The sequence below is a fragment of the Protopterus annectens genome, chromosome 11.part0 (assembly GCF_019279795.1).
Source record: "Protopterus annectens isolate FY-2018-M chromosome 11.part0, PAN1.0, whole genome shotgun sequence".
NCBI classification, from domain to species: domain Eukaryota; kingdom Metazoa; phylum Chordata; order Ceratodontiformes; family Protopteridae; genus Protopterus; species Protopterus annectens.
The window spans coordinates 1,463,752,044-1,463,777,286 of NC_056745.1; the positions used below are offsets into that span (position 1 = coordinate 1,463,752,044).

At 39.3% G+C, this 25,243-nt stretch overlaps 1 protein-coding gene across 1 annotated transcript in view; it reads right to left on the reverse strand.

The window, feature by feature from the left end:
- The window catches only part of LOC122815907 (ADP-ribosylation factor-like protein 8A), a 372,940-nt gene extending 350,026 nt beyond the window's left edge, over positions 1-22,914 (reverse strand). Inside the window, exon 1 of the mRNA XM_044088757.1 lies at positions 22,666-22,914. Coding sequence (XP_043944692.1) covers positions 22,666-22,788 — 123 coding nt within the window. The 5' untranslated portion in view covers positions 22,789-22,914. The remainder of the gene's footprint in view (positions 1-22,665) is intronic.
- Positions 22,915-25,243: the final 2,329 nt, after the last annotated feature.

The following is a 25,243-nucleotide window of genomic DNA, read 5'->3' on the forward strand; positions in this document are numbered from 1 at the left end:
AAGAGTTGTTGAAAAGTGAAACACTTTCATAAGTCTAAACTGAATGACTCTCTTAACTGCAAATCCAGAATGGAAGAGGTTAGGAGAAGAAGCAAACTGTTTATGCTTTTGAAAATAGAATTAAAAGTATTAACAGGGGGGAAATGTTATAAAAATATGTATTAATGTGTGTGCTTAATGATAATTAGAAGCTAAAAGAGTTAACATGTTTTTCATTCTATTTTATATATAGCTTAGTTTTATATGAGACTGAAAGATGTTTTTGAAACTGCAGTGTGCTTTCTGAAACTTGCAAAATGCCCTCTGACCTAGTAACTGCTAGCACAGCGAAATTCATGTTTATGCCTTTTGGAAATGTACTTGAAAAACAGGTGATTATCTGCTAGGTCAGGAAGCAATGAATGAAACAATGCTATATTCTATAATGTTATGATTTTGAACAATTAGCTCTGTTTGTGGTATGAGAACATGCACAGCTGCAGAAGGAAGAGATAAAGATAGACAAAGAACTGTTGAAGAAATGAACTGCAATCTATACTTGCTTTGTGCTGAAATTAGCCGTAGTACCTTGAATGGTAACACTGCATATATCAAACTGGTGGTAGCAAAGGCCACGTTGTTTTTCTTAGGAAGTTTCTCACAAAAATTGATAGTACGAGCAGAAAAGTATAAAAACAACTGCTATGTAATGATGATGTTAAAACTTGTGATCTGCTACGTCAGCTTGGTAGGCAATGTCTTATTAGAAAATGTATAAAAATGCTGGTATTTCCTGATTCTAGTTAGACAAACTCTGTATTAGCACGTTTTTGTCTCCTTGCTGCAAGATTAAAGTGCCTTAACCTGAACCTACCGTGTATTGATCATTTTTTAAGTATATTTTTCCTTTGACACAAACAGTTGAGGAATCCTTTCTGAAGTAGCACTATGGATTCCATAACGTCTTGGTCTCCCATTTATGTTATTTTCATTAAAAAAAAAAAAAAAAAACACAACAGTTTCCCAAATTCCAGCATATCCTCTTCAATAACCTCAAAAGTTTGTGGAGACAGAAACGTTAATGCAGGAAGTTGTTTACATATTAAAGCAAACTGGGAATCGCTACCAAACTCTGCTGCCAAATGCAGTTTCTGTATTTGCCTCCATATATTTTGAGAGATATTAAACTAGCACCCTTTTGCTCAACTGTTAGGTAGATTTCTTTTAATGCTATTAGCAGGTCCCTTCTCAAAGTCACTTAAAATCATATCAAGTCTCAACTGTAGACTGTAACGTTCACTTAACTGACATACATCATTGCCAAAATAAATCATAGCTGCTCTCAGTCTTTGATGGCAAAATAGCATAAACAACAGGCACAATGTTTTAGTGAAACCACTTTCTAAACTGCAGTGTATGCTGTATACTTGCTGGAAAAATACCTTCTACAAATATAAACTGTGCAGAGCACAACATATGTAGATTCCATTCAGTTGTGAAAATTGCACTTTTGGCACAGGATTCGTTCACTGCAGTATGTTCAGTTATGAACTGTTTTTAAAAGGAAGCATGTCAGCCTTTAAAGCCCTTAAATTCCATATATCAACCAACATTTGCTTTTCCTTTTTTACGTCTAATCCTAGTTATTGTTTAAGTGCCAAACAGCATGGCAAACTATTAACTGCACATGTAGATGTACTTGCTAACACTTCAGAAACTCTTTTACAGGAATCATCAACGGAAGGTTCAGCATGTCTCAGTTCTTTCTCTAGCTTTAAAACACCAACTTTTATGGGATCGGGTACATGAAAATAAGGCAAACTCTTTTCTAACTGTTCTCCGTCAACAACTGCTGCAATTACACATCGCCCTTTACACTTTTTCTAACACAGCACCAATAATTTCTAACATTGTTAAATATCTCAAAGTAGTACTGATAACAGTCAGTACACAGTACTTTTTACATTTCTGTTAAGCTACTGTTTGACAAACTCCCAATAACACCAGGAACAAAACCCTTATATTCAGAACCCATTACTAAACTTTTCACTTAATACTCCTCAGCTACAGTTTGTATAAATATATACGCTCCACTCCTAAACAAAATTATTCTGATTACCGGTTTATTCTCAATGTAAAACTTGTTGAAAGTGTTCACATTAAATTTCCCACAGTCAACCGATCTATGTACACTGCTTGTTCATTATTTTGATAGATTTTATTTCCTTGTCTTGTACATCAACTTCACATAAACGAATGGCAAGCTCCAGTCACTCAAACTTAATTCACTAAAACACGATTCGACATTTAAGTAAGTCAATTAAGGGCACATTCAATTAAATAAAATAGAATATCATGCAATTCTACAAAATGAATTTAAACCCACAGAATGCACCCTACACATAGACCTACTTATGCGGAGGCACTTTACTGCACGCTTCCCAAATCCCAAAGACGTCTCAGACATTTCATCTGCAAAAACTATCCTCAACAAAACCAAAAACACTCAACAGAAACACCACCTGACAATGCACATACAAACACACCCAGTGGAGCACTCCCTGGAAGCACTTCTATCATTAGAAGATGTAAATGTCTGTGCAGTCACAGGAACCTGGTTCAAGGCCTCAGAGAGTACCCCGCCCTTGCAAGGCTACAATGCCTTCCACACCTTTACACTGCAAAATGAATGTGTGAAAACTAAAAGCGGTGGTGTTTCAATCTATATTAGAGATAAATTCACCTCCCGTCTAGTTAGTGGACACCTCCATGGAGTTACTCCAGGTCCAGTTTATGGTGGGTAAGACCCCCATTCAAGTCATAGCCAGATGCAGATCTCCCTTCATGGGTCACGACACCCATGAAGCCTACTTGACCAAACTGGGGACAATCCAAATTTTAATGAAAACACTGGTTATGGGTGGTTTCAATTATCCCACCATCAATTGGGAAACCTATGCTAGCCCTACCTTACTAGCGCAAAAGTTCTTTGACTTTGTTAATTCAAATGCCCTTGAACAAACTGTCCATACCCCAACAAGGGGAACAAACATTCTGGGTCTGGTCCTCACCAACATGTCAAACAGATGCACTGCCTCAACTGTCAGACCCTCATTAGATAAAACTGACCACAAATCAGTCACCTTCAGGCTGGCACTAACAAAGGGTGTAATCAGACTAAAAACTTCACCAAGACAAACGATACCCTCCTAGGTGAAGGTACACATGCATTCCAAGCCTCACCTCAAGCTGGAAGTGGTAACTATGCTAAAGCTTACACTAAAGCCCTGTAAAATCACTTGCATCAGTTTATAAACTTGGCTGTATGAGAAAGAATCAAAGCCAGAGCCCCAAGTAAAAACAAGCTGCTATAGTGGACATCCAGCATCAACAAACTTTTAAATGCAAAAAGTTGCTGTCCAAGAAAACTAAGGTAAGACCCAATCAATGGAAAAGCACCCTTCTCAGCCTCAAGAGGCAAGTAAGACACTTGTCAAATCCTTGAAGGGGTCCTCTGAGAGAAACGTAGTACAGCCAAGGATAACCGTGAGGCCTTTTACAGCTACCTATGTAACTTAAAGGGTAAGACCCAAGTATGTGCCGAACTATTGGCCAATGGTATCACACAAACACTGGCCCTACAGACATAGCAAACTTGCTAGCCGATAGGTTGGGTGATAATTTCACTCCCTTATCCCCTCCTAACTTACAACAAACCTTCACCCAACCCCCCCCCCCTCACCCAACCTACATATCTGAAGAGCAGGTCCCCAAAGCCTTGTCCAAGGCAAAAAAAATCACAGCCTCTATAGGACCAGATGACATCCTAGGCTGTCTTCTAAACAGGCTAAAACATGAATTAGCATCACCACTAAGTACCTTTTCAATCACAGCTTAACCACAGGCTTTGTTCCTGTGGAATGGAGAACAGCAACAGTTATTCCCCTCCACAAAGGTGGCCTAGTAACACACATGGGAAATTACAAACCCATAAGCCTGACCACCCTCATCAGTAAGGCCATAGAACGCATCATTATGGACCTCATAAATAAAGACATAGGTGACCTCCAAACCCTGGACCCTACCCAATTCAGCTTCATGAAGGGTAGATCCTGCCTGTTAAATCTGGTAGATTTCTTTGAAAATGTGACCAAGGCCACTGACAAGGGCAAGTGTGTGTGCACACAGCATATCTCGAGCTGGCAAAGGGTTTTGAAACAATTCCACATTCAGGCATTATTGATAGAAAACTGAATGTAAACCCCATTGTTGTAAGATGCTTTGCCTACTGGCTTACAAACCGGACACACATTATCAAAGTGGGTGACTCCACATCAACCAGCAGGCCTGTTACCAGTGGGTGCCACAGGGGTCAGTGCTGGGTCCCCTACTGTTTGGTATATACTTCTCAGAAGTTCAGGTCAAAACTAAGCGATAGTGGCAGACTACGTCTGCAGACGACTGCAAACTAGGTGCAATCACTGAATCCCCATATTATGTCAATATACTCCAGGAGGGTCTCACGCAGATCAACGACTGGTGTATTAGTCATGGTCTCAAATTGAATGCAAAGAAATGCATCAGCATTCCCTTCGGCACATGTCCCCTCACACTATCAAAACAACAGCAATACCCCAAGTATCCATGAAGTGGTAAGGGACCTGGGATCACAAGTTGACTGGGACCATTATGTATCTACTGTACTAAGGAAAACTTTCTATGTAGCACACTTGATTAGTAAAGGCATTGCCAAGAGAGCAAAAATGTTACAAACCCCCTATACTCAGCACTTATCTGGCCCATAACTGAGTATAACTCTCTATTTGGCATGTACCGTACTAAGCACCTGCAGCAATCAGAGAGACCTCAGAGGTTTCCAACAAAGAAGATCAAGGGGCTCCAGCATGTGGCTTACAAAGACTGACTAAAGTTCCTGTCACTATACTCTGTATTGCATAGACTTCTTAGGTGAGACTTATGCCTGGCATACAGAGCAATCTAAGACCCAAACCTAATGAACTTGCTGCATCTCTGTAAATCAAACGGGACTAGGGCTACCCATTCCAGGGACCTAAATATGGTCAGCGACTTAAATAGAACATACTGGTGGGACAGATTCATCTCCCAGCAACTACCACGTGTTTGGAACAGGCTACCAATTCATGTGAAACAAAGCACCTCTATGACACTGTTCAAGACGAACATGGACAAGTGGATGGGGCACCGTAAATTCTTACTGGGTATAAAACCCACAACCCTCCTGAACATGGGCAGTCATCACTAAATGCAATCTTGGGTACTGACTTGCATTTCTATGGTATTACATTGGGATGAAATGGCTAGGCTTAAAATGACCTCTGGGTCAATAGCCTAGTAATCTCCTATGAACTACCAAGCCCATAAGGTAAGCCAATACACTACCCAGGACTTTAATCATAGGGAAGTCCATTGTACAACATACTGATGCCCTGCACAGCAGGCTGAACAAGGAGAAAATAAGAGTCAGTTGCCTATCAGGGCCAGGATCTGCCAAGTTACACACGCACTCAGGTGCCAGTAAGATTCAGTTGTAATCCGTGTATGGGTACATGACTGGAGATGCCTCATCCCTACAGAGATCTCAGACTATGTGTCACAGGCTAGTATATCTCTAGCACTGAGCAATACGCTACTTTCACCAAGGATAACACTGCAGTGTGAACAAAAAGATGATAGAATTTACTAACTGGCTTAGGCTTTTTTGTGTCATTCTAGGAGGTTACAATTCTTGTCACTTTGGAACAAACCATGTTGCTTTGCCAAGGATGGTCTGTACCTGTCCCCTCTAGGCCTTTGAATATTGGCTAAAACATTGTCCGCCCTCACAGAGCTATTTTAGACAATGACAAATTGACATACTTTCCAACAAAGCAAAATCTACCCAAGAAAATCTAAAGGTATTAATGCTCAATGCCAGGAGTCTAAACAAGAATACAAAACCAGACATCTGCACCATAAATTGCACAGAGTACCCAGTCAATACAAGGTTTTAGTGTCTTCCACATATTTACACCAGCAAATGCAGACAGGGACTAGAGGTGGAGGTGTCTTGATCTACATTAATAACAAGCATACCTCTAGGATGGTTAAACAGGATGACACACTGGAGTTCCCCCAAGTCCAACTTACCATAAAAAGTTCCATACCATACCCCAGCAAGCTATTGGTCACCCTCTATGTCCCAGAAACCCATAGCTCATACTCACACCTATTGGAAACACTCACCATTCAACCAAATACCATATGCATTGAGGAATTTATCCCCCCCCCCCATAAACTGGGAATCCAACATGAACCCAAATTTTCAGGCACAAAGATTCATACACTTTAAAAAGATAAAACATCTGAAACAAGTTTGTGCATACACCTACTAGAGGTATAAACATATTGGGCTGGTACTCACAAATATGGGAGAATGCTGCATTCCCCCCAGTGCGGAGTCCACCCAGTAAGGTCAGACCACAAAGCAGTCTCCTTTGAAGTAAGAATCAATACTTCAACTGCAGTAAACCAGTAACAATTACTCCACAGCAAATTACATTTTTATTAAACGATAACTTGTCAAAATGTCAAGCCCTTCCAAACAGAAACAACACAGTAGGTTATGCAGAACTATTCAAAGAAGTTCTGTACCACCGTGTTAATGACTGCATAAGGACTACTGTGCCTTCCAAACATAAGCCCATCACTAACTCAAAAACAAACCACCCTGTAAGCAGGCTGTAAAATAAAAAAAAAATTCAAAGCTAAAATTAGGAAGTGTAACACCAAAAAAGCCTTTGTCATCAAACTGAAAGGAGAACTAGTCAAGTCCAACAAATAAAATTCTGAGGTAAAGAAAGTATCCCCAGGCCTAGAACAACCTTCTTTAGCTATGTACAAAACCTCAAAGGCAGTACACAACAGTGTGCCAAACTGTTGATAAATGAAGTCACATTCAAAGAACTGAGATATATACCCACCATCCCCAGCCACCCTACAGGAAATACTGTGCAATATATCCCCTCCAAGTATCAATATGGAGCAGGTCTTTGATACTGTATTCTTGGCCTTAGAGGTTGCATTTACGGTCACTGATAATACCCAGGATGTTTCCTAAATAGCCTGAAATATGATTTAAGGCAACTAACATCACTATTCAACCAAAGCCTCCACACAGGCTTCATAACACATGAATGCTAGACTGCAACAGTCATCCCTCAGCAAAAGGGAAAACTACTAACAAATCCCGAGAACTTCAGACTCTTCAGCCTGATCAGTCTCATATGCAAAGCTATGGAAAATAGTTACCATGGAAATGAGCACGAGCATAGGAAACCTTCTGACACTGGACCCAATTGGACCCAATCTACTTTGTTTTCTCAAAGGCAGGTCATGCCTACTGAGCCTGGTGGACTTACTTAAGAAAGTCACCAAGGCAATGGATGTGGGTAAATGGTGCATACTGCCTACCTTGACCTAACTAAGGTATTTGATACAATACCTCACTTGAGCATTGAAAACAGAAATTAGGCATAAACCCATATGTAACTCATTGTATAGCCAGCTGGTTCACAGACATGAGCCCAGGAAGTTAGCATTTGAGAGACCACCTCCATGCTAGGTCTGTTCCTCCACATCTATTTTTCGGAACTCAAAGACAATGTCAATGGCCTCTGGCTTACCAGATTTGCAGATGACTGAAAGCTATGAGCAATCAAAGAAACCACCACCCAAGATACTAACCTCTTACAGGAAGATCTAATGCAGACAAATGATTGGTGCCAATGACATGGCTTAAAACTTAACTCCAAGAAATACATAATAGTACCTTTTGGAAAGGTGGCCACTCAGGGAAACTACTTCATTGATAAAACACCCTTAAAACTAAACACAGTAGTCAGGGATTTGGGGAGTCTTGTAGACAGCAGCCTGTGCATACTGGTACATGTATCATTCCTGGGGTTTTACAATTGCCTCTGATGAGATTAATTCTTCTATTAAGTCCATTATTCGTCCTTTAATATGAAGGGACATTGTTTACAAGTTGCTCATCTTGTGGTGCCCTTCTCAGCTGCTACATCTGTTAGATGTGTAGCACGACACTCAAAAATTTGTTTAATATTAGCAGCTGTTTTGAATACAAAAATGGTTGGAAACCTAATTTGTTAATAAACAACGTACAGGAGTCAATAATGCTCCAGTCCTTGTTTATAATGTCCTTAATAGGGTTACTAATGTTACGTATGAAATATTAAGTGGGTATTCTGTTTGTGTAAGTATTTGTTCTAATACTGTAAATTCATTACAGTCTTCCCTATTTGAAGTCATCCGTTTGTTTGTTTGTGTCTGTCGGCTTTTCCCGGTTAGGGGTCGCCACAGCAGAACTCCAGTCCGCTAATGATTAGTACTGGATTTTTACATACCGGGTTACCAGCCCTGTCACACAACCTTCAACGACGGCATGCCCCATTCACGTATGCCTCCACACAGAAGACGCGCTAGCTGAGAATCGAACGGGACAACGTCTTGCTATGAGGCAACCACGCTACCGCAGCACCACCACCGCAGTGAGTATTTGAAGTCATCCGTGCTATATGTATATATTACCCCTTAGTAAGACTTTTCCTGCGTCCCATGAGGTGAACACTATTAAAATGTAAGTGAGCGTTACTAAACGTTGGTTTTCTGTAAACTCTGGATTTATATCCAGATGCATCAGAACTAATCACAGTATCAAGGTAGTTCATACTGTGTTTGGCAAAATTCCCCCACCATGCCCCAAGATTCTCACTACACCTTTCTAAACATACTGGAAAATATTAAGAAACAAACAAACACCCTAATACTGGGTGATTTCAACTACCCTGCCATTAACTGGGAAAACTACTCGGGTACCAACTCCTTTTCCCAACGGTTCTTGGAATTCATAAATTCCAAAGCCCTCGATCAACTAATCCATTGTCCCACCAGGGGCTCCAATATCCCAGACCTGGTCATTACCAAATGGGAGATAGATGCTCCACACCAGTGGTCACCCCCTCATTGGTCAGGTCTGACCATAAGCAAATCACCCTTGACCATCCACATCCCACCCCCACCACACAGTAAGGAAACCTCCTTAAAAAAACTTCTCCAAAGCCAACTTCATGCTACTGAAGTCAGAAGTGACAAACTTCATGACACCTATGCAGACGGGATCTGAAAGTTCAACTGCAGAATCCTACACTAAGGCACTGTACGAGCACATCCACTCGTGCATGAATCATGCCATCCCAAATAGAATCAAGATGCTCTTCTCCAAACAAATGAAGCCAATCTGGTGGTCCCCTGCTACAAATAAACTATACAACAGAAGGAAGAAACTGTTGCAGAAAAGAGGAAAATCCCAGGATACAAAAAAACTCCCTCACCAGCCTCAGTAAGAAGCTGAGATCCCTCATAAAATCCTCAAAAGCTAGTTAAGAAAATAAAATTGCCAAAGATTCCAAAGACAACCACAAGGCATTCTATAGTTATGTCAAGAATCTAAATGGCAATGCTCAGATCTGCTCTGAGCTACAACACAATGGCATCAAATATACTGATCCCAAGGATATTGCCAATATCCTGGCAGATCGATTTAGTGCCAACTTCACCCCCTAAAGGGCCCATCTCAATACCAAAAGATTGACAAATTCTGGTAATCATGGTCACACAGGTAGAAACCGCACTCTCCAAAGCTAAGAATACAGCATCTATGGGACCAGATGACAACCCAGGCTGTGTACTACATGAACTACAAAATGAACTGGCAGCTCACCTAAGTGTCATGTTTAATCATAGCCTCACCTCAGGCTTCGTGCCCACTGAGTGGCGCACTGCTACAGTTATCCCACTCCACAAGGGCGATCCTCCTTGGATCCTGGGAACTACCGTCCCATCAGTCTGACAAGCCTGATCTGCAAGGACATGGAATGCATTATCATGGAACTTATAAACAAAGACAACTGGCAACCTTCAAACACTAGACCCCACCCAGTTTGGGTTTGTGAAGGGCCGATCTTGTCTCCTGAATCTGATTGACTTTTTAGAATCAGTCACCAGAGCTGTGGATGAGGGTAAGGCGGTCCACACAGCCTATCTGGACCTCGCCAAGGCCTTAGACACCATCCCCCACTCTGGAATCATAAATAGGGCATAAATCCCTACATCACTCGATGGGTTGCCAACTGGCTTACTGACAGAACCCAGACTGTAAAAGTAGCCGACTCCAAATCCAGCTCCAGACAAGTGGAGTAACTCAGGGTTCAGTCCTGGGACCACTCTTGTATGGCATCTACTTCTCTGAAGTACAGGCCAACACTAAGGGACTCTGGCTAACAAAGTTTGCAGATAACTGCAAACTGGGAGCCATTACTGAATCCCCAAATTATGTGGATAGTCTATAAAAGGGCCTTACAGAAACAATGCCTGGTGCCAGAGCCATGGGCTCAAGCTTAATGCCAAGAAATGTATAGTTATCCCCTTTGGAAAAAAACGTACCCATGAATTACCACATAGGTGGCAGTACACTAAACATCGAAAGTGTAATGAGAGACTTAGGGACACAGGTGGACAGTGGTCTCACTTTCGATAACCACATCGCCACAACAGTCAGGAAATCCTTCTATATGGCACACCTCATCACTAAGAACTTTTCATCCAGAAAAAAGAAGGTCATTGTCCCACTGTACTCACCCCTCATTAGACCCATTACAGAGTATAATGTCCCGTTTGGTATGTACCTCACAAGACATCTGCAACAGCTGGAAAGGCCACAGAAATACCTCACTAAATGAATCACAGGCCTAAAGCAGATGCCATATGCTGACCATCTAAAAAATCTCCAGCTATACTCTGTGGCATATCGTCTACTCAGACGCGATCTCTGCTTAACATACAAGGCCATGTCAAACCCTGAGCTGTTGGACATGCTCCACTTAAAAGAAATCCCAATCTCTCAGAGCCACACTCTCCAGGGATCTAAACCTTGTCATCACAATGAACAAAACATGCTGGAGGGATAGGTTCCTAACCCAGAGACTCCCCATACATGTCAAGCAGAGCGCCTCCTTGGCACTCTTCAAAAGGAACCTTGATGATTGGATGGGAGATAGGAAATTCACCCCAGGGATCATGTCAGTCGCCCTGCTAGACAGGGGTCCAGGGAAGTAAATATTGTGGGAAGAAATAGCCAAGGAATTGTTATGGCTAGGCTTGTATAGGCCCTAGGGCCGATAGCCTAGTGCCAACCTATGAACTAAGTAGAGAGTCATTTAGATATTGCACAAAATAGGCAATAGTCTCTATAGGTCCTGTCAATAAATAAAAATACTGTCAAGGTATCTGAGATATAATTTATAGTTTAAAATAATTTGAATTGAATAGAACGTTCTTCCCATGCTAGGAGAACCAGATTAGCCTGTATAGGGAAACAAACCTCTTCCACTGCTACACCTTTAATCCGCTGGAAAAACTCACCCCCAAAATAATGTAAATGTTGTCTAATACAATAGTCATTAAATATTTCAGTAATTGAACTTCTAGATTTTAAAGAAAGGAACACTAACACTTTTGTGGAACAAATCAATTAATTCTCTTCTAGGTATACAGGTGAAAAGGTCCACAATGTCTATGGGTAAAAAAAAAAACAATGTTTTCAGACCATATATGGGGAGAGCGTTTACCAAGGGGGTACGTTTGAGAGCCATGGGCTGCGGCAATTGGTCTGTATTTCAAATTCTGAGTGTCTTTACGAAGTTTGAAAAGCCCCCACCCCCAAAAATCCTTGGAATGGTGGGTTTTTTAATCATTAAAGATGTACGATTTCTTTCATCAATCCTACTTTCTGGCAGTAATTCATCTGTGAATAGATCAATCTTAAGAGGGGCAGTATGGATATCATTTTGTGACATATGCATCAGTGTCTTAAAGCCTCTCACTTATGGCTGTAGAATACTGTAGTGAACTGACTATTATAGTACAACCCCCTTGTTCGGTCTCATGATCCTAACTGATCCATTGTTTTTAATAAATCCATGATCTGTTTCTCGCTGGGCATGAGTTTTTTAACTTTATTGTGCTTATGCTCTGCTACAAGCTTACAAGAATCCTTGAAACAAGCTTTTACAAATGCTTGCAATGTCAGATGCATGGGGGGGGGTGAAAACACTGTTTTTCTTAAATTTAAAATTAGACTGTAAAGTCTCTTATTCCCTTATGTTAAGATAAATTGTCAAATTTAATTTTCTTCTGAAAAATTTTGAATTCTACTAGCGAATCTGCAATATTGAAGGGTAATGCTGGGATGTATTTAAACCCTCTAAAAATAAGCTATAATGGTCTGGGGTATTTAATAAGTGAATGTAGTTACAGACATTGTAACCATTAAAACATAACATAATGCTGTATGTTTAATGAAGCATTGCCATTTCAGACCCTTTCTTTTCCCTTATAGGTTCATAGGTTGGTACTGGGCTATCTGCCCGAAGGCATATATTAGCCCAGCCACGTTGTGCGGTATTCACTGACCCTTTAGTAGTTCCCTAGACCCTTGTACTAGCAGCTAGGACCCTTGGCCCCTATCTAGTAGTGCTGTTGGTGTGATCCCTGGTGTGAACTTTGTTACCCATCCACTCATCAAGGTTCCTCTTGAAGAGTGATAGTGAGGGGCTCTGTCTTATGTAGATCGGGACCCTGTTCCATAGTAAGGGAAGTCTCTGCAAAGGGAATCTATCCCTCCAGCATGTTCTATTCATTGTTGTGTTGAGGTTTATATCCCTAGAGCGTGTAGCTCGAGTAGATTTGGTTTTGCTAAGATGGAGCATGTCCATCAATTCTGGGTTGGACATGGCTCTGTACTTTAGACAGATATCGCCTCTGAGAAAGTGGTATGCAACAGAGAACAGTCTTAGCTTTTTCAATCGTGCTGCATAGGGCAACTGTTTGAGGCCAGTAATCATCTTGGTTAGGTACCTTTGTGGTCTCTCCAGCTGCTGGAGATGTCTAGCCAGGTACATTCCAATCGGTGCATTGTACTCAATAATGGGTCTGATGAGGGGCACCATTACATCCTTAGATCTTGATGCGAACCCTTTCGTGATCAGATGGGTCACATAGAAGGATTTTCTAACCACTTTGGCAACATGGTTATCAAAGGAAAGCTGGCTATCTACTTGGGTCCCTAGAGCCCTTATTTCTTCTTCAGATTTCAGGGGGTTACCTCCTATGTGGTAGTTCGCGGGTACTCTGTTTTTTTTCTAAAGGGGATTACTACGCATTTTTTTGCATTTAGCTTGAGACCATGGCTTTGACACCATGCATCAGTCGGCCGGAGACTATATTATAGCACCCAGTTTGCAGTCATCCCCAAACTTAGTCAGCCACAGCCCTTCCGTGCTTGCCTGTACTTCTGAGAAGTATATGCCAAACAGGAGGGGCCCCAGGACAGAGCCCTGAGGCACACCACTCGTTACTGGTCTGGATTCGGACATAGATCCCGCTACTGTTACTTTATGGGATCTGTCTGAGAGCCAGTTTGCGATCCATCTTGTGACGTAAGGGTTTATGCCCAAGCTGGTGAGCTTATCAATAATACCCGAATGGGGAATGGTGTCAAATGCTTTAGCAAGGTCAAGGTAAGCCGTGTGTACCTCCTTCTATAGCCTGAGTAACTGTCTCAAAGAATTCCACCAGGTTCAGGAGGCATGACCTGCCCTTGACGAAGTGGTTCCAGCGACTGGAGGTTCCCAATCTCTCCATTTATGAGTTCCATAATGATTTGCTCCATAGCCTTATAGATCAGACTGGTCAGGCTTATTGGTCGGTAGTTCCCAGGGTCAGTTGTGGCCCCACCCTTGTGTATCGGGACCACCACTGCCGTGCGCCATTCTATGGGAACATATCCTATGGAGAGGCTGAGACTGAACAGGGTATTAAGATGCGGGGTTAATTCCTTTTGGAGCTCGTGTATGACACAGCCTGAGACACCATCTGGTCCCATGGAGGCAGTGTTTTTAGCTTTAGATAGAGCCTTGTTAACCAACGTATAAGTAATAATTGGACTTACACAATCCCCTGGAATGGTAATAGGCCCTGTAGGTGGTGAATGGGGGGGGGGGGGTTGCACTGAACCTGTCAGCCAAGATGTTGGCAATGTCAGAAGGGTCAGTGTATTTTGTTCCATTTTTTACTAGCTCAGAACAGACCTGAGCATTGCCATTTAGGTTTTTAACGTAGCCATATTAGGCCTTATGGTTATCCTTGGCATCCTTGGCAACTTTCTTTTCAAAATTAGCTTTAGTTGAGTTGATGAGGGCCCTCAATTTCTTACTAATGCTGATCAGGGATGATTTTTCTACTTGAGATTTGGCCTTTTTTGTATAAGTCTCCTCCTTTTATTGTATAGTTTGCTTATGGCCGGGGTCCACCAGACTGGTTTCTTCTTGCTTGAGGAAGGAGTCTTGGTTTTATTTGGGATAGCACGGTCCATGCAATCCTGAAGATGCATATAGAGTGCCTTGGTGTAGGATTCTGCATCCTGGATATCATTATCCTTCTGCAAGGGAATAGTGAAGCTTTCCACTTCGGATGCAAGTAGTTTGAAGCTTGCTTTGGAAAGGTTTTTGACTATGGTTTCTTTGACTGGGGGAGGTGGAGGAGTGAGGATGTCCAGGGTTATCAGTTTGTGGTCGGATCTGACCAAGGAGGGGGTGATAAAGGGTGTGGTACAATGGGCACCCATATTTGTGATGATTAAATCCAATATGTTGTCCCCTCTAGTGGGGGAACATACTAGTTGTTCAAGGGCATTTGAATTTATAAATTCTATGAATTGCTGAGCATAGGAGTTAGAACATTGGTAGTTCGCCCAATGATTATAATTCATTGGGGGGGTGAGGGAACATATGCTGGCCCATATCCCAACAGGGTAATGACTGTGCTGCTATCCTCGCAGATCTCCTGAGTTCTAGAAAATCCTGCTCATTATCACCATAAGAGATGGGAAATTGTTATTTTTCTCTTTGTTAAATACATCCGTCACTTGTTGATGTAATATACGATTTTCAAAATGTGCCTCATGCATCTTACGTGGATATGTTTTGCTATATTTGCACTCGTTTAAGTCTCTATTTTTCATATTGTGTTTACAGTTAGGGTCTACACATGAGAAAACATTATTGTACACTGTCACACTGATTAAACAATAAATCATGTTCAGTAATATCGTTTAAGTGTTCTACTTCTTGAAAAAGCGCTCCTATTATGAAGGAATTATTTGGTAATAATTTTGATAAGTTCTAAACCAAACGTATCAATAAAGTCTTTAAACATAATATTTTGATTATTAAATTCATTTGAAAACTTAAAAATTCTTAGTCCTTTGGAAACTATATGTAGTTTTACGCGTTCTGACAAGTATGAGCTGTCTAACTCCAAATCATTTTCTGAAGTTTTTTCCAAACAAGTATAATATTTCAACGATCCTGCTGAGTATTCTTATGGGTTATCCCGTTCCTGCTGTTCCCCCAACCTGTAATTTCTACTTTTAAAACTAAAGGATTGATTTAACCACAAGTTTAAATTAGAATCAATTTAATTATTGACATTATGTGAATTATGTAAAGCATTTACAGCACCTTATGGAACAATCATCTCTCCATTGCAGATGTTGTTGAACATATTACTGCCTAGTTGAAAAGCGAAGGTTGTATTCTAAATGTAGTTGTGTCCGAAATTTCCTGGCTTATCAGTACATTAACTTCCATATCCCACCGTGTATCATTGATAAATGGATGCAAAGATGTGCTTTGTTGTTTTCCAGATGGTAAAGTAATCAAATCCAATAACAGAGTAAGTTCACTTATAAGTAATCAGACATCTGAAGCAAGTCTTGTGAGATCCATGGTGGAGTCAGGATTAATATCCACGTTGTCTCCTTGGTTTTCCACCCCAGTGACTTCCAAGCGCTGTATAACCTACGACTACAAAACACGTAAACAATGGAGAGTGTAAACAAAACTGACAATCAAAAGAACACCACCAAAGCCACTGTTGGAAACCAAAGAAAAGGCAAATTAAAGTCCTATTTTTTTTTTCTATAACCGAATAGATTCCACAGTATCAGACACCACTGTAAGCTAATTAAGAAAGATTTTGCACTTTTGTTCCCAAACCAGAACATCCTCAGAATCTAACATAGTATACAGGTATTGTACATTAAAATTTTTATTTTTGTATAAATCATTTTAAAAATCTCATACATAAATTAACTATATGAAATTTGAGTCGTACAAGAATCATACGTGTAAAAAACTGTAGTTAAAAATTTAGTAAAACTACTAAAGTCCTTGAAAACAAACGGATTTTAGTTTTAGAATTGAATGTATTGAAATAATATCATTCAGACCAGGCAGGTTAATGCATGCATCTTACGTGGATATGTTTTGCTATCTTTGCACTCGTTTAAGTCTCTATTTTTCATATTGTGTTTACAGTTAGGGTCTACACATGAGAAAACATTATTGTACACTGTCACACTGATAATAAACCAGGTTCAGCAATATTGTTTAAGTGTTCTACTTCTGTAATTTCCAGACAAGTTATCCAAGTTTTGTTTTGTCTTCCCAGTCACAGCCTCAAGGCTCCACTAGAGTATTGTCCAAAATACCAAATTTGTAGTTGCATGAAGCCGTACAAGGGAGGTAATGTGTGAGCAGTGCGTTATTTGTGTTTTTCTTTCTACTGTCAAAGAGGTTCATCGATCCTTTTATTTAATGCACGTTCAGTCTTATCGGTATGCATTTGCATACTGTTATACAGAGACATCATTCCTGAGGTTTTACAATTGCCACTGATGAGATTAATTCTATTATTAAGTCAATGACTATTGCATTAGACAACAATTACATTTTTTTGAAGGCAAGTTTTTTAAGCAGTTTAAAGGGGTAGCAATGGGAGTGATTTGTGCCTCTACGTATGCTAATCTGATCATCCTAGCATGGGAAGAACTTTGTATTCAATTCAAATTATTTTAAACATTGTGAGTTATATCTCAGATACCTTGACGATATTTTTATTTCATGAACAGGACCCTATAGAGACTATTGACTATTTTGTGCAATAGCTAAATGACTCTCTACTACTTTCCTAAAATTTACATGGAATTTTGCCAAACAAAATATGAACTACCTTGATACCATGATTAGTTCTGATGCATCTGGTTTTAAATCTAGACTTTACAGAAACACATTTAGTAACTCGTACCTACATTTTAACAGTTTTCACCCCATGGGACACAAGAGAAGTCTTGCTAAGGGACAACACGGATGTCTTCAAACAGGGAAGACTTTCTTAATGAATTTACAATATTAAAACAAATGCTTAGACAAACAGGATACCCCACAATTTCATACGTAATATTAGTAACCCCATACTATATGAATGGGGTACTAGATGTCTACCACTACTAGTTGCAAGTAACTCTGCTGGAATGGAAAGTTTGGGAACATATGCCAACACCTTACCCACTAATTTAGAAGTTTGGGAACATATGCCAACACCTTACCCACTAACTTAGAAGTTTGGGAACATATGCCAACACCTTACCCACTAATTTAGAAGTTTAGGAACATATGCCAACACCTTACCCACTAATTTAAAAGTTTGGGAACATATGCCAACACCTTACCCACTAATTTAGTGGACTATAATAGAGCTTCGGGATTGAACTTACTGAAGATATTCATAAAATTAAGGACAATTTAAACAATTACTGGAGCATTACTGGCTCCTGTAGTTTGTTTATCAATACATTAGTGTCCAACCGTTTTTGTATTCAAAACAGCTGCTAATATTAAACTAATGTTTGAGCATAGTGCTTCACATCTAACAGATGTAGCAGCTGAGAAGGGCACCACTAGATAAGCAACTTGTAAACAATGTTCCTACATACTAAAGGACAAATAATGGACTTAATAATAGAATTAATCACATCAGAGGCAATTGTAAAACCCCAGAAATAATATATGTAGCAGTACGCACAGGCTGCTCTAGTTTTTACAGAGGAAAGCTTGAATGTGCATTAAATAAAAGTATCGATGAAAATCTTTATGACTTTAGGAAAAAAACACAAATAGCACACTGTTCAGACATTCCCTCACTTGTACGGGTGGGAGCAACTACAAATTTTGTGTTTTGGACAAAATTCCACTGGACCCTTGAGGTGGCGACTGGGAAAATAAAACAGAACTTCGGGAACTTATTTGACAATTTCATCTAAATGCCACTAACCCTCCTGGTCTGAATGATATTTCAATGCATTCAATTCTAAATCTAAAATCTATTTATCTTTAAGGACTTCAGTATTTTTGTTAAATCTTTAACTACGGTTTTACACACGATTCTTAAATAGTAAACTTGTGTATCATATTTTTAAAATGAAGACAAATTAAGTTTTTTTTTTTTTTGTAGAAATAGTGTACAATATGGCTTTAAGACAAGTCTTTTTAAAGGAACTGATGTGTGTGTGCTATGTTAGTTTCTGAGAAAGTTCCGGTTTGAAAACTAAAGCACTAAATCTTCTTTAAACTACCAGCGGTGTCTGGCGCTGAGGCATGCTTTCTGTTATGGAGACAATTTATAACTTTAATTTACCTCTTCTTTGGTTTCCAATAGTGGCTTTGACAGTTTTTGTTTCCCTCATGCATTTCCTACCCACATTAGCATTCCAAACTCAGTCATACTTTATCTCTTAACATGCTGAAGACCCAGCTGCATATACCCATCCCCATCAGATGTCTCATGTAATTTTGTGCAGCACACCTTTGCAATTCCAAGACTCCTGGAAGCAGAGATCCTAGCCATAAACTCAGAAAAACAAAGTGGTGGTTTGTCTCCCTCTTGCAACCAATAAACAGAAAAGTGCACGTATTGTAATGCAAGTACTATCACCTAGCTACTTAGTTTAGAGTGGTTTCTGTCATTTTATTTCTATATTTTATAGTGTTTTCCCTGGATTTGTTTCACAGTTGTATTACACTTCAAGTGAATTCTGTGCTGTGCATAACAATTTAAAGCATTTTTGAGTGGTTTCTTTAGTTTTCCTACACTTTTCTACATTTTACTGTGTTTTCGCCGACTTTGAAGTTACAGCTTTTAACTGAAATCATCTTATTGTCTGCACTGCATTTCAATTAGAGTTGTTTCTGCTCTGTACTTTATTTGCTATATGCTTAGTCACTTTTCAAAGCTACAGCAAACAGTTTTGGCTAGGTATGCAAGCTGTGTACAACTTGTAGAGGTCATCTTAGTGGGAAAAGGGAAGTTGCTACACATTTGGGGGAAGTTAACTAATATTGGTTAGACCTTCAGATGTTTTTCATTGGTTCATTCATTTTCTCTGTTTATTTTTTGTGCAAATCTGTACTTAGAGCAGCGGTGCTGAAATGTGCTCTCAACAGACAAAAGAACTTTCAGTTATAACTTTTCCTAATATAAGCAACTCAACTCACCTAAATCCTATCAGTAAACAGGCTCACAGTGATACTTGAACATCTAAGCCCTTAGCCATTACAAATGGACTTGCAAGGTTCCCGAGTTGTGCTTATTACAGTCATGTTTAAACTCAAGTTAATTATTTACCTAAAAACATGTATGCATACCTACTCTATTCACCCCATAATCTGATACTCACTGGACCATTAGACCTTTACTCAATTCGAGCTCCTTATCTCATGTCTGCTGCCAGCCTCATAGCATTAGATATCCTAAAGCAGCGTAGCAACTATCTTAAGCTCACAGACAACGAGCCCTTAAACACATAACTCTGTGAGAGGTGCAACTAGAAAGACGCCCTTTCACAAAAAAAAAAAAAAAAAAAAAAAATACTGTGAACAATGACACAAACACACAATACACTATGCACCCATCCTTGACATGTAATATAATGTCATATGTTAGCACTGTAAAGAAATCTTTACTTAAGCCTCCTAGACCCAAATGGTTCAAGTCTCAAATATCAAAATCAAACATGATGTCACAGCATACACTAAGGATCTGTGTAGAATAATGCATAACTCATCATTCAAAACCGTACCAAAAATTATAAACTGGATTTTTGGAATTCTATATAATAATATCAGCGTTAAGAATGAATCATATCTACATAACACTTTGTCTATAAGACAGCTCCCAAAGATTCTTACTGGCAATACCTAACTAAAGGGTTTCAAGTATCATTATCAATGGAAGATAAAACAAACATTTTATTTTCAGTTAAACTAATTTCTTACTCACAATTCTGGAGGATTTTTCATTGGAAATTTCTACACAGATCCTTTTTGACACCTGGGAAACTCTCAAAAATGAACCCTTCAAACAGCAAGTTATGTTCAAGATATCATCTGTCCACTGATGCTGACTGGTCTCATATTTTTTTTATGACTGTACTAATATTAAACCATATTGGAATGAGATTAACAAATTTCTTCAAGCTATCTATACTGATATATTTGATTTGTCAAAGTCTTTAATTTTAATGAATGTTATTAATAGCAATAATATGAAAAAAGATGACCTGTATTTGTTGTGGACAATGTTAGCCATTACCAGAAAATGTATAACTAGAAGATGGAACTCTAATGTAGCACCCACAATGGAGAAATTCTACCATCACTGAAGAAATGTATACTAATGGAGAAAAGAACTAAAGAGTTAATAACTTTTCCTAAGCCATTGGTCAATAGTCCATGGAGGAAAGCTTTGAATTTGACCGATACCCTACAGATGGAATCAAACTCTTCCTATCATAGTTTATACAAGTTATCCGAATCCTTTTTGTCAGGCTGAATGGAAATACTGTAAATAGTTATTCAATGTTACGAATGTATTAAATTATTGTGTTATTTCATCAAAATAAAAAACATGAGTAAAAAAAAAAAAAAAAAAAAAAAAATCAAACATGACAACACATAACATCCCACCTTTAACAGAGTTACCATAAGACAAAGGGCTTCATTTCCATTGAACTAGATCACCCCACAAATATTTTTAGTGACCCCATAGTGAGACACACAGATTCACTCACTAGGATGAACAAAAACAGGGTGACAGTGAGTTGTCTTTCAACTGCCAGAATTTCAGATGTCTCAAAGGCCTTTAGAACATTGGCACTAGACAAATACAACTACTACATAGTAGCTGTGCATGTGGAGAGTGAATGACTTTAGATGAAAAAACACTGAGGGAGATGCTGAGGGATATGTCCAAGTTCTCTGTGCATGTCATAAATGCAGGAAAGATGCTGACACTGAGCAGAGTCCTCCCATCTCCATGAATTATGCCAAGGTACAAAGAGAACAGGATTAGCTTTAACAATTGGCTAAATAACTAGCATCATTCCAGGGGGTACAGTATATATTACCATGGAACAAGATGCCTGATGGTTCTGTTTGCAAGATAAAGGTGTGCATCCCTCATTCAAAGGCTTCCACATACAGGTTAAAGCCCTCACTGCCCCCAAGTGTCTTTTTAGGCAAAGTTCAGTAAATGAACAACTCTATCAATTTCAAAAACAGGGTCAATTTAAGGGGACGCTGTTCAATGCCAGAACAAGTTGCATGACTTTGAGACATTTCTGCATTATAAAAGGTACATATATTATATATATGATCACAGAAACATGACTTAAATGTCCAGAAAGCACTCCCACTATACATGGGTTTAGTCTCCCATGGCTTCAGGCCCAACTGCATATGTGTTGGCATGTCCATGTGTGTCAAACACCATATCACCTCTTGACAGATTCTCAGAGACCAAAATATGGAACTTGTCAGTCACACTAAACAAAATCAGATATCAGGTTGATTGCCTGTTAATATTTGCAGCCCTTAAAAAATTATCTGCAAACACAAAGAACTAAATTATGTTCACAAATGTCAGTAACACTGTCCAAAAATTACTGTGGGCCAAAGCCCATATTGGAAGAGGGATGCCCGTCTGTAATCATTACATTTTCCAAGTGAATAACAAAAACACTGTTAGATGTTGATAAGCCATCAAACTACTAATATCACTTCTTTAATATTGGTCAGAGAAGGTGCTACAGTGTCGAAATTACAAGGTTTTGCTTCTTTGTTTTCAGAATGATTACTGAGGAGGTTGAGAGATGCAATGTCATCTACAGCTCGAAGTTTACAGAGAAAGTTGTTACACTGAAATAATCTAAATACCTTTCTCTATCTCTGTTAGTTCTGTCACATGAACTAAAGCCTACCTTGCAGCAAAAGATCCTCAATAACTGACAGCCAACCTGTAAGCTCATGATATAAACCTAGCACACCAAGTATAAAGTAGAAAACGACCAATGCCTGACAGCAGTAACACAATGCACTGCATATATTTCTAAATCTATAAGTAAAACCACACATCTATTAAATCTCAGCAGGAGTAGCTCAAATAAACCGCCTTGATGACAGCAGCCACATCTAAGTACATTATCTAAAAGCTGAGTCGACAGCGTGCTTCACTTAAATTTCTAAAGAAATTGCGGCAGCAAATAAACCTGGCAGTTCCACCCAAGGAATCCCAGACTTGTAAACACGTTAAAAGAGACTGACAGAGAATAATATTAGTGCAGGACTACAGTACCGCTATAACATTAACGAAGGTCGTCTTTCCAGAATACTGCAACCCGACCAACGTCAACTCCATCTCCTCCTTCCAGAAGAGAGACTTAAACCAGTCCAGAAGTTTGTTAATAAGAGCTAACATTATTCTCCAAAAGGAACAAACACCCCAAATTTGATTTATAGGACTCCTTGTAACCAAGTGCTGTATTACGTTCTAGGAACCATTCAGCGCCGGTCATATGACACGAGGTTTTGGACAGCCCACCAATAGCAGCTGCCGTGACTGCGCACTGCATCAGGCACGTGATATCACGAGGACTAAGACGGAAGAAGGAAGTAAAGTTTCCTATTCCCTCACTGTAAACCGCAAAGTATTAAATATTTGTAGTATGTGGGCAGTCTGCCTAGTTTAACAGTCTAGGTTGTAGTGGTAATGAGATGGGGGCTAAGGCGATTGGTTAAGAACCTTGATAACATTTAGTAGTATATTTAAAGTAGTGTGATAACTATGGCGGTGTTGATGCATGTATTTTGTCCCTAAGATGGAGGAATATTTTAAGTTATTCAATTGAGTTATAGACAAACATTATGTTATAGGGAAAGTTGAAGTAATGTTTTTCTGTGAAAATATAACTTTACAGTTGTCCGAGGTATTGCGTTTTATACTTCTCAACCAAGAAGTAATGAATACAAATGCTCAAGATCAGGGACAGTTTTTGTATATTACGCTGATTTACTTAGAAAGTTAATAAAGCAACAGGTTTTGCATCAACAGTTTTCTCTTCTTCTTTCGAAAAAATTAAAGTGTTGATACTTGGGATAACTAAAATGGTAAGAAGATCCTTTTCAGCCACGACCTGGGTCTATGGTTACCACCTGTCCCACTTTGGGCAGTTGTGTGTCCTGCGAAAAAATCGAATAAATGGCAAATGTCCCGACATTTTAAGACGGACATATTTCCTAAGTTTTCTTTAATAGTTTTATAAAACATTTATTTTTTATCTGAAATACTTGTTATAGGAACTAGCATGAGCAACTGAAATGCTGCAAGAATAAGATTTTATTGTGGCATAAAAGTGAATTTCTGTCCTTTGCACTGGTCAAGGGTATGTTTTGTCCTGCAAAATCTGACATTTCTACAAAAAATGTCCCACTTTCTACATTTGAAAAGGTTGCAACCCTCCCTGGGGCAGGGTTCAGAAGCATCAGCAAATTTTCAAAGCAAATACGAGAAAGTACAGCTTGATGCAATGTTTTACATTAAGACTCAGGATGTGCAGTAACAAGTCCCCCCCCATGTGACCTCTTGTTTCAAATGTGCACTTACGTCTTGATAAATAAGTTCTTAATAAGGTGGGATTTTAAAAAGATAGCATCCATCTTGTAGTGCCTTCCCTTTTACCCCTCCCACCACCACCACCATTGGACTGCAAAGCACTTAAAATTGTGTACTGTAGGGTGGCAGCAGCCCCCTTGCTAGATGTGTTTAGCCCTCATTCATTGATATTAAGTAAAATGCCCAACATTCGAGTTTCAGATTTTTGTTTACTTTCACCTGTTTAAATCTTTTATTCATAAAATAAAATGTTGAATAACATTTAATTGCTGGAACCTGTGTTCTGAGAGACTGCCTTACATATTATCTGCAATTATACAGAGCTGAGTATATATTTTTTTGGTTATAGAGTTTAATTGTTGCTTAGATCTGTGTTGAAACTGTTGTCTCACTGTTCTGAGAGACTGATCGGCAAATATACAGAGCTGAGAATATTTTTTTTTGGTTTTAAAGTTTGTACTGTTAGTTTTTGCTTAGATCTCTGTTGAAACTGTTTTATTCCACCCACCATCCATATTTTTGGTTTGTAGTTTAAATTTGGTGGCTTTTGCAGTTGCCCGCCCCACTGTAGATTTGATCTGGGACACTCCCTTGTCCCATTTCTTTACCACATTCTACCTAATAAACTCTTTCTGCACTTGCTTTAAGTCCTTTTTAATTTAATTGCATTTTAAACTGTGTTTGGTCTAATATTGCTGCATACTCAAGTGTGCTAGCTTGCACTGCATGTGAATTGTTTTTTACTACTGTTTTTGCTACAATTGTAAGCCTGTTTCCTACCTTTCTTGTAACTAGTGTTCCAGATACAGATTTGCTGTATCCAGGACTGTATGCAAGTTTCTGAGTCCCCCAAGCCTATCTGTGTCGGAAGCCTTCTAGCTTATCAGTGGGAGTGGTAAGCACTAGGTAACCAACACATAAGTAGTGGTTCTGGCCCAAAATTTGTAGTTATTGGCCGTTTGGGCAAGCTCTTCCATCTCTCTCAACTTTCTGATTTGAACGCCTGTATTTGCACTTGTTTCTGTCCTGTAACTCATCTAGTGCAGATACAGATTCTTAGTTTTAGCACTTAAATTTGCTTGTTCATGCTCAGCACTTGTTCAGAACTTGTAAGCACTAAATAAGCTACTAATTACTGTAGCACTCTATCTTCTTCATTACCTAGAGGAAAACAGTTTTTGTACTTACTTTTCTCACTTGCTTAGAGAAAAACAGCTCTTGTACTCACTTTCCTCACTTATCTAGAGGAAAAACCCTGTAA